This window comes from Kwoniella newhampshirensis, chromosome 13 (genome assembly GCF_039105145.1).
Source record: "Kwoniella newhampshirensis strain CBS 13917 chromosome 13, whole genome shotgun sequence".
NCBI lineage: Eukaryota > Fungi > Basidiomycota > Tremellomycetes > Tremellales > Cryptococcaceae > Kwoniella > Kwoniella newhampshirensis.
Genome location: NC_089966.1, coordinates 202,640 through 218,963, shown reverse-complemented (window position 1 = coordinate 218,963; position 16,324 = coordinate 202,640). Strand labels below are relative to the sequence as shown.

General features: G+C 51.7%; 4 protein-coding genes across 4 annotated transcripts; 2 read left to right on the top strand and 2 right to left on the bottom strand.

Annotated features, from left to right (window-relative positions):
* Positions 1-467: 467 nt before the first annotated feature.
* IAR55_006063 (uncharacterized protein) lies at positions 468-2,921 on the top strand (the record flags this gene model as incomplete). The annotated part of the gene is made up of 4 exons (XM_066949150.1): positions 468-650; positions 715-806; positions 873-1,801; positions 1,855-2,921. The coding sequence occupies 4 exons, from the start codon at positions 468-470 to the stop codon at positions 2,919-2,921; spliced, it is 2,271 nt and encodes a 756-aa protein (XP_066800158.1).
* A 310-nt stretch (positions 2,922-3,231) lies between these two features.
* Positions 3,232-6,132, bottom strand: IAR55_006062 (uncharacterized protein; the record flags this gene model as incomplete). Its single annotated transcript, XM_066949149.1, has 6 exons — positions 3,232-3,535; positions 3,636-3,798; positions 3,877-3,991; positions 4,079-4,175; positions 4,259-5,997; positions 6,073-6,132. 6 exons carry the CDS (start codon positions 6,130-6,132, stop codon positions 3,232-3,234), a joined length of 2,478 nt encoding a protein of 825 aa, XP_066800157.1.
* Positions 6,133-7,605: 1,473 nt separating this feature from the next.
* On the bottom strand, positions 7,606-10,857 carry IAR55_006061 (uncharacterized protein; the record flags this gene model as incomplete). Its single annotated transcript, XM_066949148.1, has 4 exons — positions 7,606-7,710; positions 7,771-10,197; positions 10,250-10,619; positions 10,715-10,857. 4 exons carry the CDS (start codon positions 10,855-10,857, stop codon positions 7,606-7,608), a joined length of 3,045 nt encoding a protein of 1,014 aa, XP_066800156.1.
* A 3,398-nt stretch (positions 10,858-14,255) lies between these two features.
* On the top strand, positions 14,256-16,313 carry IAR55_006060 (uncharacterized protein; the record flags this gene model as incomplete). The annotated part of the gene is made up of 7 exons (XM_066949147.1): positions 14,256-14,269; positions 14,399-14,717; positions 14,793-14,802; positions 14,866-15,040; positions 15,105-15,167; positions 15,225-15,844; positions 15,904-16,313. The coding sequence occupies 7 exons, from the start codon at positions 14,256-14,258 to the stop codon at positions 16,311-16,313; spliced, it is 1,611 nt and encodes a 536-aa protein (XP_066800155.1).
* Between the last annotated feature and the right edge of the window lie 11 nt (positions 16,314-16,324).

The following is a 16,324-nucleotide window of genomic DNA, read 5'->3' as shown; positions in this document are numbered from 1 at the left end:
TCTCGCTCTCCCTCTCTCTGTCGCACAAGTGTTACACTTCACTTTCTAATTACTGTCAGTCATCTGCATCTCATCATAGCGCTCCTAGCATGCTCTTCACGAAATCGTGACAAGCTTGTTGAGAGCAACACCTCCATCCTCTCATCGCCTTTGCAGCTGCGAGCTCGGGGAATCTGTCAGATAAATAGGGAAAGGGAGTGGGGGATTCTGTTGAAGCGAATCGGCGGAAGAACAAGGCGATAGAGGTCGTGATCTTTAGATATATCGGGTAGCTACTATCATATGAGTGATTGGGTTCGTTGACTCCATTCTTCGTGAGTTGTGTCGTCTCGGCAATCCTAGCTGCGACCGTCAAGCTCACTCCGGATCACATAGTCAATCTTCACGATTTCCTTCAGTTTTCGCACACTCCGCAGTCATATTCATCGCTCCTCGACAGATAGACAGCAAGGATCAAACCGTTGATCATGCCTTTGTTCCGATCAATATCAAACTTCTTCTCTGGTGGAAGCAACAACGGCGCTCCATCTTCGTCTCGACATGCTAACCGGCGGTCCGTGATGAACTCAACAATCGACGCGTTCAGTTTGCCGACGACAACAGGCGTGGGGACAAGATATGCCAATGGTAATGGTTACGGAGGAAACATCGTGAGTGTTGAGCAGGGGATGGACCAAGTAGTATCATACGGCTAATGTTGGAATGACTTACTAGCCTCAGGTCGATAGCGCTTCGTCATCACCTGGACCCAGTCGAAGAGGGAGCACGGCATATGGTATATATCCGCCAAACAACAAGGACTCCTTGTCAGTACTTTTTCATTCTTACATTTGCCGACGTTCACTTGCTTACAATAACGATGCTTCACACAGCCCAACTTCCCCGTCCTATTTCCCACCCCTCATACATTCGTTTCATCGCCTTCGCAACACTCTCGCTGACTCCTTCCCCGAGCTTCTCGAAACTCTCAACGGACCCGTCAACCCACACCTCCTGGCCGCGTTCGAGGCTGAACTCGGATCCCCACTCCCCCGCGCTGTAAGAGAGTCCTTATTGGTGGCGGATGGGCAAGACCTCGAAGCTGCTGGCAGTGTATCCGGATCTGGCGGTCTATTCTATGGTTTACACTTTTTGCCCTTAGAAGAGGTCATGAGAGAATGGGCCTTTTGGCGACAAGCGGAACATGACCCCATGGCTGGCAGTAACCCGGCAGTCCTCGCAACGATGGCCAGTGTTCCTCCCAGTTGGATCAAGACTGTATACGCTTGCCGAGGTTGGATCCCACTTTTAAGCGACAGAACCGGCAACTATGTTGGTGTTGATCTCGATCCTGGATCCGATGGCTACTGGGGACAAGTCATTGTTTTTGGCAGGGACTTCGATAGGAAATGCGTCCTTTGGCGAGGTGATGGTGAGGGGGGATGGGGCAAGTGGCTTGCGGCATTCGTCGAGGAATTGGAGAGTGGTGAAGGATGGGAGGTGGAGAAGTCCAATTCATCTGACGAGGAGGAAGAAGTTGGCTATAGCAGTTACAACGGAGGAGCGTCATATGGAGAGTCGGGTAAAGGGCTACGCCTCGCGGGAGAATATCGAGGTTGGAACGTACTGGAGGCTTGGTGGGACAAGAGCGTGCGAAGATGGGAAGGTTTGGGCTTAGGTCTCGACGTCGCTGAGATCGAAAAGGGCATGGATGAGGCGAGAAGATTGGCCGGCCTCGGCGGAAAGGGCAAGGAGAAGGCGCTGGATGGATTAGGCATCGGGATGCGAGTGGGGGAGAGCGCGGCGCAAGTGGAAATACCAGGTGAGCTGACTCAATTCGTGGTCATCCTTGGAGAGCAGACTGACTCGTCGTAGTTCTTGGTTCTCCACAAATCCCGGCAGCTCCTGGAACTCCTGTGCCACGCGATTCCGACGTCCTTCTCCCACCTTCGTCCCCAGACCAACCTCCCATTCCCAAAATTCGACATCCCGTGCCGTCCCCAGTCCGAGTCATTACTCCGATCAACACAACCTTTGATCATCCTTTAAAGTCCTCGACCTCCACCTCTGGCTATCTCTCACCGCCAAGTCGATCACCGCCGCGCATTCGCAAACGAGAACTCGCTCCCGCTCCTTCACCTATTGATCTCCCCACCCGCGCCGACGTCCAAGCGATGGCAGCAATCTCACAGGCTGAGCGATCGGGTCTACGAGGAGGGTGGGTGATGAATCTGGATACAAGTGCTGGCTCGGCGAATCGTCGGGCTTATCGGAACAGCCAAGAATCGGAAATGGTGGATATTGATCTGGAAGGCGGGAAGGCGGAGCGATTTGGATCACCAAAGATGAACGAATTTGACATGGACAAACAAAGAGAAGAGGAACGCTTGGCGATGGCTGGATTGGAACACCGACGGAGCCCGGTCCTTCTTCAATCGCGAACCCCGTCTCCACTGTCGCGCGAAGCGTCCTTCGATGGGACCTCGTCGCAAACCGAGCAAACACCAAGGGCAGCCCTTCGGACACCGGAAGGATCAATTAGCGTACCTCCTTCTATTGTTGCCGCGACTTCAGCTATCCGACGGCCTCCTGTAGCAGTCAATCAACCCGATTCGACGGTGCGATCTTTTGCCCCGGAGGAAGAGAAGGAACGTTCCGTCATTCGAGGCGAACAAAGACGACCTACTTCGAGAACAGAGCGAGAATCGAGCGTCGTTTCAACGGATAGTCAAGATGGTCTCTTGGATGATAGGACAGCCCGAAGTCTCAGCCCTGTGACGGCTGATGAACAGATTTCAACGAGTCCTACTACGATTACAGGGCACGATGCAAATGCGCGCGAATCGTTCGAACGAGAAGGACGAACGCTAAATAAAGGGAAAGGTTTAGAAGAGGAGTTGGAGGAAGTAAGTTTGGACGGACCAACGGAGATCAAAGTTTAGTCGATATAGGTTTAGATGAGAGCATGTCACTGAGGAGTCAGGTGTGTCTCGAGACTGCACTTTTCCATTTGCGTTGGTCGGGGGCATCAAATCTGCGGTTCTGCGACGACCTAGTTCGCAATTTTACTCGCTCTCATGATGCTTACAAAGACAATTGCATGGAATGGTTTCGCATGTAGATCCCATCTCAAATCAAAATCTTGCAATCACTGATACCTCTCTACAACCAATTTGTCTTACAAACGATCACTGACTTTGATGTGCAGACACCAGCTCCTCCGTATGTTCAACCATCCCGCTCGACCTGAACTCATAGATCGCGTCTATCTCTAGTCAACATCAACTCCCCTGCAGCTACTCTCTCTTTAGCCCTCTCTTCTTCTTCCCTCATCACTCTCTCAAACCTAGCATCCAACTCATCTTTGTCCACCTGAAACTGTTCTTGTTCTTCAACCCAGGGAGCATCCGCTTCTGTCCTCTCACTGACCATTTCAGCGGAATCTTCGTCTAAATGATCCAGCTCCGCGTCGACATCCATGCTGAGACTGATCTGCGAGTTGTGTCGAGAGGGTTTGTAAGGTATACCGCGTCTGGCAGCTTTCTTCTTTTGAATTCTGGCAGGAAACAACGTTCATCAGCAGCTGTCTTTTGTTAGCGGTATTTGGGTATGACCCATTGAGGAATTGACATTGCGTATGGATTGAAAGTACTGACCGCTCCAGTTCCGAATTCCTGCTATCTCTCCATTCCTGCATCTCCGTCTCTAATCTCTCCAATTCTTCCCTCTGCGACTCAGCTAGCTCTACCGCTGACACCTCCGATTTCGTAGGGTGGGCGCATCCCGCCAAACGGAGTACGTCCGGCGCTTCCATGTGGTCTGAAATCGGTAAGGTTGGTCAGCTATTGATTATGCTCATGGACGTATGTACAAAGGGTCAGAGAGCGAGACACTGACCGGATGTAGTGCTCATTCGATGAGCGAAATCGCAGTTCCAACCCGGGGACAGGATGAATTCTCCTCCCAATTGAGTCAAGGTACCAGGATTGGCCAATGGCATGCGGAATATGTTCTGATGGCATAAGTGTCAGCCAAATGACTTTCCATCCTGAGAGCTGGACATCCCTGCGTGGGAGTTCTTCGTTCGTTTGGGACTTACTGTGAGACTCTGGACCAGTTGACCGGGAACAGCACGTTGATGATATGCTGCACGTCCTCTGAACAATGGTCCGAAATCATTTGTCATCTTTGTCATCCTGCAAAAAAAAGTACCGACGAGGGAGTCAGCTCGCTGGGCTTTGCGTTTCACCCAGAATTGAAGAGATGTGAATGAGCTCACCCCATGAGCTGATATAATCTCCTCGGACCATCCACGTATATCGGGAAAGGACACTTGAACAATCTCTTGTACGTCTTGATGATTTTCCAGCTCCCATTGGAGATGATGATCACTCTGATGCCCGCTTTTTCGAGGGCGACAGGATCGAGTAGAGACAGAGAGGCGAATGTGTAGTCTTGACATTGACCACACCAGAAATGGCGGATGAAGAAAATGACAGTCTTCGGAGTAGGTTTGGCGATGTCAGAAGTGGCTCTGGGAACATCGACGTTCGAGTTGGTCTTGGGCTGTTGCCCCTCGGAAAAAGTCTTCTCCGTTGCTGAAGATGGAATCGGCGCTCGTTGTGATGTATCTCGAGTCGCAGGATTCTGCTTATCATTCAGCGTCGTGGGAGTCAAGGGGACGGTGACATTCGACCTGGGGAAGAAATCGCCAAAGCAGACCAGTTTTCCGTCTTCATCTTTGAGGAAACAAGTCCCCGCTTCCCATAACCTTCTCTTTGAAGGTATCCTATCCACATCAAATTCCTCTTCCTCCAGCCCGATGACGTTGGCATCTTTCTTCGACCCCTTCTTGGTCGCTTCGTTCGACAAGCCGCTCTTGCCTGACTTGCCCTTATCCTTCTCGGTGAGTGTATGCGTGTCCTTGCGGAACAACTTTGCTCGACCTGACGAGGCCTCGCGACTCATTTTGACGCTGTTGGGAGGTGCGATCCCAGGATCGAGGACATTGATCTCGTGGGCGATGTCCCATGTTTCCGAACGCGGATCACGCGGAGTCGTAGGAAGGACTGGAGAGTCTGCCGAGACGGATCTTCGACGACGATGTCGATGATCAAAGTGCTCAGATCTTTCGCGTACGTCCGCCGGGTCAGTTTCCTGGCCATTGTTTGGGAGAGGAGGGAGCGGTCTGTCCAATGACAGAGACACCAATCGCGCTTGTAAAGCTTGTTCAGGCTGTAATTGTTGCTGTCGTCCAAAGGGGTTGGAAACGATCGAAACATCGTCATCAGTCCTTCCCCTTCTGGCCGGTGCCGAACCTTCCACCGAGAGACCAGGTGTAGATGAACGAGAATAGGCCTCCTCCAATTCCTGCGGTTGCCCCCGACTAGCGTTTCTAGGTGGGATTGCTGGTGCAGCGGCATTGTTCACTGTTTTCCTTTGTGGTGGTGGTGCCGGTGGTGGTTGTGGTGGCGGAGGTGGTGTTCTGCGAGATCCGAGGTCCTCCGGTGTCCATCTTCGACTTCCTGAACCTGAGGGAGTTCCCAGACCCGAAGGAACTTCCAACTTGCCCGTCCGAGCACTGCTCATAGAGCCAGTAGGCGATGGTTGCGGCCTGGCGAAAGGATGGTTGGAGGGCAATCTGTCGTTCGGAAGGGGATACGCCGAGCTGGAGCTCGAGGCGGGTAATGGTTGAGGCATGTGTAAGGTCGGAACAGGTTTACGTCGCAAGGAGTTACCACGTCGTGGACTACCGCCGCCCACTCCGATCCCACTGATCCCGTTGTCCGATGCTGTGGGTCGCATGGCTACGGAAGAGTGGGGCACTGGTGTGGGGGGTGTGGAGGTTGTTCGACGCCGTTCAGTTTCCGTCGAACTGGCAGGGAGGTCGCGTATGGGAAGAATGAGGTGATGGTCTCCGGGTCGGGCTGGTGTGGAATTTGGATCCATATGAAGGGACGAAGGAGAAGGCTTTGTCACGGTAGTCGGAATGTGCAGATCGGCAGGAAAACGAAAGGCCTAGGGGGACGACGTTGTGGCTTGGCTAAGAGTCGTGATCGTAGCACGTTCTAGACGGAAACAAGCTAGCCTCACTGTGACCCAATGTACGAACAAGACACAGCAGGAGTAAGTAAGCAAGCAATCGCACAGCATCTATCTACATTGCGACTAGCTCACCACGAAGCCATATCTTGGGTCCTTACCTGAAGTTACATAACTAGGATCATTGTCACTGCACCTGGGCGGTCTTCGGCGGTATTCTATCCGCTCAGCTTTTCCTTTCACGGCATTGAAGCCCTAGTCGCAATCATTGTTGCCCTGTCGCCTGCTCCTTTTAGCCTGTACCAATCAAGTGATCCATACGGTATCCAGGAAAACAGCGGACTGATCGAGGCCTGCCAGAGCACGGGTCATCAGGTCGCGCTTCAACCTTGCAGCAGCAGCAGCAGCAGCAGCACCACCTCTTGAGGAGATGGGGAATGATGATGATGACCCTTTGGATAACTTACCCGTTTATCGAGGCACGAGTGACAAACCTAGAATGATACCGCAGGTATGAAAGGCTCACAGGCGTTCTTCGCCCAGATACAAGGATGATGATCTGATGCCACACAGGTCAACGGGATAAGGGACGACGGGGACCTGGCCGATTAGTGGTGATGATTTGATTTATGTTCATGTAATCGCTCAGATGGAAACAAGAGCATACCCCGGATGAAAATGCAATAGACTTTGATCGCGACTCAGCAGTATGATCTGAGCAGTCTGATTACGCCAAAACACCGTAAGATCCATCTTGCGCGTTCTCGTCGATCTCTCATTAGGAGATCTTGAAGGGGAAAAACTTATGTGCATGGAAAGACAGTCCATTACAGATCTCGGGAAGCACTTGAAGAAGGGTCCGAGGCCAAGCGGCATCTGCGCCCTCTCAGGATCTGATCTAGCTCAGAATATCCTGCGACTAAGCAATCTTGATGGATCAGATGTAGTAGAAAAACAACAATCACTTAGAGACACTCTGCATCACGAACAAACGATAGTCTCGGGTAATGTGATCACTACTGCTATCAATCTAGTCATGTCTCGGACTAATTCTTGGGATCAGATCGTTGCGAACTCATACTGTTGTAATTCACTCGTCCATGTCTCGCGTCGGGCCTGATGATTACCAGTCTATTCGGCGCTGTGACAACCTGGAGTACGCATTGTCGAGTTGGCCTATGTCGATACTCTGTGCAATGCGACATTGGAACTACACAGACTTTAATTAGACCATTGATGCGAGACTTCGATCAGTTCAACATTGCTGCGGCGAAGAGACCCGACAAAGCAAAGTGTAGGGTCATGACAAATAACTCATTACATCCTCGTCTTCTCTTTACTCTCCACACCTATCATCTCTTTCAAGCAGACCTGAATGGCACTCCAGGTTCACTGTTTGACGCAAATGGTAATCAACCTATCGCACAAGTATTGTGAAGCTATCCACCTGGATCTATGTGGACCAGGACAACAGACGAAACATTTATACACAAGTGTTTCTACTCTTCTCAACCCTCAAGGACCTTCCTTCTTTCGGATCCCTCATCGCCGTTTTGGACGAGACATCGCATCTCCCGTCTCGGCTCACAACCTCATCTCTCGAAGGATCGCCTTGGCCAACATCTGATATTGCCATCCGTCCCCTCCTACTCTCCTGAATTGTATGCCGTGCAACGGGAGAACCGGGACCTGCGCAACGATCAGTCAGTTGCTATCTTGGTTTAAATTAATGGACGAGATTTGACTCACCTTGACCACAAATATCTCGAATCGGACTATGAGATTGCTGCCCGCTCCTCCGGCTTGTGCAAATGCCCAGGCATCAATTTCATCTTCTTCTCCCGGTCCTGCTCCAGCTGCACCTATCACTCTCCCTCTCGCCGGCGTCACAGGCGTAGACGCAGTCATTTCACCCCCACTGACTGTCCCGCTCGAGTTTCCCTGCAAAACTCTGCCGGGGCCCGGACTAGGACCTCTACTAGATGGACCTGTCGTCGAAGTACCATTCGCTCCGCCGCCATTGATCGCTACCTTGCTGTTCTTACGTCTGAGGGATGGTTTTCGCTTGGTCGAAGAGGGAGGTGGTGGTGGAGCAACACTTGATAGACTCGTGCTTGCTTCGTCGCCATTGACTACACTAGCTAAATCGATACTCGGCACATGGACACACTCGAAACCTCCTCGTACAGATCGATGCTTGATGCCAATCCGATCCAGGACCGTGGATATATCTCTGAGCAATACGTTCGCGGGTTTCGTCGACGTCGTTGACACCGAGAAGATCCCCTTGAGGTAGCTGGGCTTGACATCACCGTTTGAATGGGGTTCTTCCACGAGTTCAGGTTCCGGTGTGGGTGGAGGCAATGGGGAAGGCTCGGCGCGATGTTCATCCGATTCTTTTGGAGAATGGAGCCAGCCCCCATCAGGAGGAGAAACTGGTTTACGTTCTCGTTGTGACGATCTTCGAACAAGGCCGCTAGCCTTGCTCATGGAATTGGTAAAGCTTCCTACAGACACTCTCCTGTCATGTTTGGAACTCTTCTCCGTAGCAGTCGTTGCTCGTCGGTGGTCCGAGTTGTTAGGGATCGGCATAGAGGGTGATGCAGTTACCTCGTTTCGAGATCGCTGGGCGGAAGGGAATCGTGGTCCTCGTCCGAGCATGCTGAATTTCTTCGTCAGTCCCTCTTCACCTCTGTCAATTGGACTTGGCTGGAGTGGACTGGTGGGAAGCGGTGGTTGGCTCAGAGACGGTTGTCGTCGGTGAGCTGTAGGTACATCTGCAATTTGTGACTGTTCGCGATCCATGCTTGGATGCTGCATAACAGGGTTAGGTACTTCTTCGGTTCGGATTCTCGGTTGAGGGGAGTAATCGGAATCGCGAGGAGTATCGTAGCCGATAGCGTGACTTGAAGGAGGCGCTTGGAGAAGCGGTACCGGCATGCCGTAGCCTGTACTGGCGTGCGTGTCAACGGATAATTGAGACGAAGCGAAATGACCCCTCCCGTAAACCTTCTCCCTCTCCATCTTTTCTCGGGCGAGGAAGTAAATCGATATGAGAGGGTCAAAACCTCGAGTAGGGTCCGACGTATCCCTTTCTAGCGCGGTCTGCTCTTCGACCTTCTTGTCCTCCTTGAACAGTTTCTTCTTGAAATCGAATCCACTGAATCGCTTTTTCTTTGGTGACTCGCTCATATCGCTCAATGTCATACTTGATGTTGAAGCACCCGGTCCACGCTTCTTGTCACGTCGAGCTTCCCATGCCGCCACGCAAGCGAGGTATGCTTCAGACGTGAGCACCGCTCGAAGGTCTTCGAGAATAGTCTCGGGAGCACCGAAAGTGAAACCCTTCATCATATTGATGACCTCCCAATCTAGCTCTTCTGCCCGAAGCGGTTCTCGATAGATGAGATATGAGTCTGGCGGTCCGTCGTATCCCTTGGTCATGAATGGATGACTGAGGACTTCGGTCAGGTTCGCTCGCTCTGCAGGATTGGTGACCAGCATCCGGCTGAGTAGTGATTTACACTCGGCGCTGAGCCAGGAAGGGTATTCGACGATTCCCCTTTTGATCTTCGCATGCAATGCAGGCATAGACTGGTCATCGAAGGGGACTTTGCCGCAGACTAAAACGTAGAGAACGATACCGAAGGACCAGACGTCGACTTCTGGACCGGTGTAAACTTTGGCGTTGAGCAGTTCTGGGGCAGCAAAGTAGAGGGAACCACAAAAGGTCGAAAGGTGTCGGGAAGGGGCGTAGAGATTGGAAAGACCGAAATCGATAATCTTGATGTTTCCATTTTTCGATATCAATATATTCTCTATCTTGAGATCGCGATGAACAATCGAGTTGTGATGACAGTAGTCCAGTGCCGAGCCGATTTGTCTTGCGAACTTCCTCGCTGCCCTCTCCCGCAGTCGACCGTGTGAGATGATGTAATCGAGCATCTGACCACCGTCGATGAACTCGAAGACCATGTAGTGGTGATTTTGATGTGAGATGAATTCACGCATGCCGCATATGTATGGATGGTGTAGAAGGAGGGAAATGTGGGCTTCACGGATGGTTCGGATCTCCTTCGATTCATCCTTTTGTCGCTGTTTCTCCAGGTCCTCGGCTGTCCGAGGTTCTTCTCTTCTCGTAGCATCAGAGTACCGAGGGATGATCTTGACGGCGCACTGAGGTGATACCGGTGAGCGATATCACACTGCTGACGAGCGTGAAACTCACCTTTTCCTTCGTCACCACATTGGTTGCCAGCTTCACCTTGCCCATACTTCCCGCTCCCAATGTCTTCTGTAATTGCCAGTCTCCTACCATCCTTGTTCGACTTTTCCCGTTCTTGGAAGAGCTGCCTCCATTCCTACCTTCAATGCCATTGGCCTGCTGTGCTCGCACACTACGAGAGACGACTGCCGCTGCAGCTTCTTCGTCAATGGTTGGTTCTTGAGGAGCAGAAGAGGGGAAACCGCCTGGAGGTGTCATCGGGACCCCGTGGGATGTGGATGGACCGGAAGGGTCGATCGAGTATGATAGGTTGGATGGTGTATGACCTGGCGGTGCTGTAGCTGATCGATGTGGTGACCGTGAAGGTGTCCGACTGTGTCAGAGTCAGTGTCAGACAGATAGCGGATCCTCATCAATGCTCCCAAACAGGACTTCGAATCGGAAAGTGACATGGAAGTCGACACTCACCTCCTTCGCCCGTCTTTCCCGATAATGTAATCCCACTGAGCGCCCGTGTCCACCATCCCCATATAGGTGGGTGTAGGTACCCCTCCCGAGAATTGGTCTTGAGCTGCCTGCACGTGAGCCGGTAAAGGATTGAACGAAGTCATCGAGGTTGGTTCGCTCTTGATTCGATCAACCACACGCGGGAAGCAGATGCCCAATCTGATCGCTACACGCCCAGGACGCTCTGGCCAGATGTGTATGTGACGAGGTCTGCAGGAGTGGGCCGAGGTCGATGGATTGAGGGAGGGTGGGCGTGTTGATGGAGGTGATGTCACGCTCCGACGGGATATCAGTAGTCGAAAGGGGAGAGAGATGGGAGTTTCAGGGTCGGCCAAATGGAGTAAGTGCTGCTGCCGTCTTCGCTTCGATCGGTTGGGGCTTTGTGATGCACTTGCGGCGGTGGTGGTCCTAGTATCTGTCTCGAGTCATGACTGCGTTGTGCTTGGTTTGGTTATCATGCAAGAGTCGCGCGATGATGGTAAAGGGGCTCTGACTCTCCTGTGTTGATGGCAGATGTACGGTGCGATGTACGGTGCTGCGATACCCTGTATGATGCATTGTCACCGAGAATACATGCTACTTCAACCTCATCCCACACAAACGGCGATACGCGCCTATCCAACTTGTGGCATACAGAGTCATCCCGCCATACATAACGTTCGCGCAAGGAGCATCGCTTCGACTCCTCTCGAGCACGCTATGCATACACACATGACGATCTGACTGTTGATCCTTAACGTTGGCAAGCATCCCTGTGGACGGATCTTGCACTTCGTTGCAAAAGGATAGGGATTGTATAAAAGACAGGGCACTAGCTCTAAATCAGCGGAGTAGGGGCTTCGATGACTGTTTCGACGTCATTGATGGCGTAGGACGATACGTTGTGACGAGCTGGTACGATTAGTGGGTTTGGTGGTCGTCTATGGGCTTTCATGGTGTGAGTATCCTGATTTTGTGTGACTATAGGAATATATAAACCACGAAAATCGGTCAACTCCCTCGATGTCAGTTGGAGCACTAGTCGACCAAGGAATGAGAAAGGATGTCTTTTGATCCAATCAAACACGTTACAAAACCGCCATCCTTTCGTTGTGGTTGAAGACCACGCACCGACCTTTGATCGTGCGTCTCGTATGGCCTGCTCGATGTGCAATCGAATAGCAGATTGCTCGTATTTGCCAAGATGCGATCATCGGCCATTCAAACCATCAACTGTCGGTCAGGGAGGTGAAGCAGTAGTATAATACTGGATCCCCCCGGGCCGCTACTACCTCGAACCTGAAGTCTTACAACCAATCCAAATACTCTGCTTAGATCCGCTTTTAGGACAAGATGTCGGATCCCCCCGCGTACCACACCCTTGTACCACCGACACCATACCTGATTGACAGTCTCACGACGGAGACCACTGATCCCAGACAGGTATCACCTGATCCTGGTTTCCCGATCCCTCTGACTGACATGAATAGCGTTATGCGCTTCTTCGACCCGATGTCCCGTCGGAATCTGGAACGCGCGCTGCTCGATCACCAACGTTCTGCCTCTCCTGCAAATTGGGGACGATATCGTCATGGACGGCTCATCGATCCCTCCGAGCAAGATGCTCAAAGCATTTTTCGAAAGTGGTTTGGATATACGCTCGGGATGTTGGCGCGGCCAATGGACCTGTGCGTGAGTGGAATGCTCAGACAAGGGTGGGGTGGACTGGCGGTCGATATGCTTGTCTCAGCGGCGCGGGGTGAAGCTCGCGAGTCGAGGATAGGTCGTGCATCGACGTAAAACACGCATCGAATAGGGCGATCCATGCCAAGTGACCTATTGGGGAGGCCAGGGATAGATTGGACTGAGGGTAGAAAACATGAAGGACAATTTGATGTCGTTCCGCCAGCGTAGTAAGAGAGTAGACAGGATACTTTGCTGTTCCTTCCAATCATTTCCACCCCAACGTGTGATTATCCCAGATTCAATTGAACTTGAGTCCTCACAGTTATAGTGGGGGGGGAGGGAGGCAACGAGAGGAAACCCTGGTTACGCATGATCCCACACGTTAGACACGTTTGAATATATGATGGTATGTAAAGCAGATGACAAATGAGGAGTGAGTCGAATCTCTTCATCATCCTGCTGTACCTCCACTCCTTCGGCATATTTACAATTCTCGCCCCTCCATCCATGGGACCGTTACCCCGGTGTCCGATCGAATTGGGTTTGAGCCAATATCCTACGTACCAGTCCTCAGAAGTACAGTTGATCGGCAGAGGTCACGATACCTTGTCGCTGCTCGGTCGGACTACGTACAAGAGTGGAGGGTCATTCAATTGGCAAACAATGCATGAAATAGCCGCCCGGGCCGTTTCCTTGAAACGTCGATGCTTGGTCGCTTTGTTCTTTTCGCGGTAATCAGCTCAAGTGATAGGCTGTCTGAATCATCCGTCCTCGTCAAAAGCGCAAAAAAACCCTCTTTCGGCTTGAATTTCGTCTCTTTGCTCAGAATACAAGGTTTGGAGAGCGATGATGCGCACCATGTACCGTCGTCCTCTGAATGAGAGAGTTCGAGTTCAGAACACTGTGGTCACCACTCGTCGTGAAGACTACTTTCGATGGTTTCTTCTCAATCCCTCCATCTCACACTTGAAGACCATTCATCCGCTCGCTACTACCGTTCAGGGGAGGGAACGAGACGATCGACTTAACTTGCCGGGTGGCAGTGAGTTACCAATTTCCGCTGTTTCCGGTAATCAACTCGTCTGAAAATAGCCGTCGATCGCGTCGTAATTGAGTGACTCGAACAACGGGCCCCACCGGACCGCTTGGCGGGGTTCAGGGACGCGACAAAGTGCCTGATCATATATTTACGTGACTGTCTAATTCTGGATTCTTGGTATCATGCGTGTGCACTATTACTCTCACTGGCGTCTCCCGCTCTTCTTCCCCCTTCTTTCTACCCGATCGAGTTCAGTTGGTCCCCCTTCCCTCTCGTGTTGAGCCCCCGCATCGATTCTCACCACTCTCAAGCTCGATCTCGTGATCGCCAAGGCAACCCTTTCTGGGATGTTACAGCCTCGTTCTTTCAGGATCAGCTTATGCCGCACCTTTGGCTCTGATGCTTGTTTGTCATTGACGTGGACGAGAGACATACCCCGGACTCTCAAGGGTGGACGGACCGTCGGCCCGTTTCACATGAATGGTGTGGAGGCAGGCGCAAAATGAGATTCACCTGGCGAGAGGAGAGGGGATACAGAGAGGCAACGAGTCTGGTGATCAAGAGTGAAACGCTTCGTCCGGGGCGCTCATGCAAGTTTAATGGAAATGGAAATCGCTCTCGGCTTGGGAAAAAAAAGAGATATAATACTCACGATCTGAGAACGGAACTTGCCCCTCTTTTCGTTCAAATTCCAAATCGACACTCCGAACAAACCAACCAACGATTCGAGTCAGTCTTTGACATCCATACATATATACTACTTGAGGGCACTCTCGGAACAGAACAAGTCTGGTCAACATGGTTGGCATCTCGTGAGTAATCATTCGTTGCTTGAGAAGCCAACACATATCCCTTCACGCGTCATCTGAAAGAGAAGCTCCCCTTATCGGTTGATTTATGTATGTGGCGAATATGTTCTGACGCTTTTTGCCATTTGACAGATCGGATGTCTTACGCGCTGAAGCCGCTGGAGCTTCCATTGTCCCCACCGCCGACGCTGCTCATCGACCCTGGAACGCTCACAGTCGAGCGTACCTACAAGCCGCCGTCGGTTTCCTCGGTATCTTCCTTTTCGGTTACGATACCGGTCTCGGTGGCGGTGTGATCGCGCTCAAATCGTTCTCTCAATCTTTCGGTCTTGTTGGCAACGCTCAGCGGGTTGCGCAGTTGCAAGGAAACGTCGTGGCCATCTTGCAAGGTGGTGCCTTCTTCGGAGCCATCATCGCTGCTTTCGTTCAGGATAGAATAGGTCGTAAATATGTGAGTACATAGTAATCAAGACATATTTAAGATATATTTGGCTCATCGTCGCTGACAATCCACCGTCATAATCAGGCTCTTATGGGTCAGTCTAAGTTCTTCGCCACTTGCCTACTGGCATAACATACTAATGCTTGATCGTATGTAGTTGGATGCTGGATCTTCATCATCGGTGCCATCTTCCAAACCGCTGCCAGTAGCCAGATCTCATGGGTTTACGGCGGTCGATTCACTTCGGGTTTCGGTGTCGGTCTCATGTCTGCCGTCTGTCCTACATACGCCAGTGAGATCGCACCAAAGGAAATCCGAGGCCGAATCACTGGGTAGGTGACCTCTGCGCAGTCATTCACTCCAATGACAGACAGGCTGATCATGATCCATCCACAGTCTCTTCCAAATCGTTGTTGTCATCGGTGTCGCTTTCAGTTACTGGATCAATTATGGTGTGACGTGAGTCAACATGATAGCTTCAAGCCTACACATTCTTGCTGATACGCTCCTGTATAGTTTCATGAACCAGAACCGAGGCAACATCGTTTGGCGAGTGCCAATCGGATTCCAGCTCGTCCCCGTCGGATTCATGGTCATGCTTCTTCCTCTCCTGAAGGAGTCTCCCCGATGGCTTGCCACCAAGCACAAGGAGGACCGAGCTCTCGCAAACTTGGCTTGGATCCGTAAACTCCCTCCTTCCGACCCCATTGTCCAGTTCGAATTCGCCGAGATCATTGCTGCCATCCGAGAGGAAGAAGAGGCTACCTCTGGTGCCTCTTGGCGAGAAATCGGCGCTAAGGGAAACCCTATTCGATTCCTCATTGCCTTTGTCGTCTTCACTTTGCAGCAATGGTCAGGACAGAACTCGATCTCTTACTACGCTCCCACCATCTTCTCTTCCATCGGTCTTCGAGGTGCCAAGACCGGTCTTTTGGCCAGTGGTATCTACGGTATTGTCAAGATTGTTTCCACTTCCATCTTCATTGCTTTCGGTGTTGAGCGATTCGGAAGGAAGAAGCCTCTCATGGTCGGTGTCGCTTTGATGTCCATGTTCCTTTGGATCGTCGGTGCCATTTTCAACACTCACTTGCCCGACAAGAACGCCACTGTTGTTTCTCCCGCTTCTATCGCCATGGGTGAGTTACACCTCCCTAGTTGATCCAAAGCATGACGCTGATCCATCCTGCACTGTTAGCTGTCATGATCTACTTGTTCGTCATCCCTTACTGCTTCTCGGTCGGGCCTCTTCCATGGGTCATCTGTTCCGAAATCTTCAACAACCGAACTCGTCACTACGGTCTCATGACTGCCGCGGCCACCCAATGGCTCTGGAACTTTGCCGTCACCAAGGCCACTCCCTTGATGGTTATTCACATGCCCAAGGGTGGTATTTTCTTCTTCTTCGCCGCCATCAACATGATCTCCTTCTGTCTCGCCTCCCTCTTGCCCGAGACCAAGGGTATCTCCCTCGAGGCTATGGACATCGTCTTCGGTGCCGTTACCAAGGAGGAGCGAGAGGCCGAGATCGCTCGTCGTGCCAACACCATCGAGAAAGCTTTCGATGATGAGGAGAAGCACTCTGTCGAGCACCGAGAGAGGTTGTAAAGCGATGATCG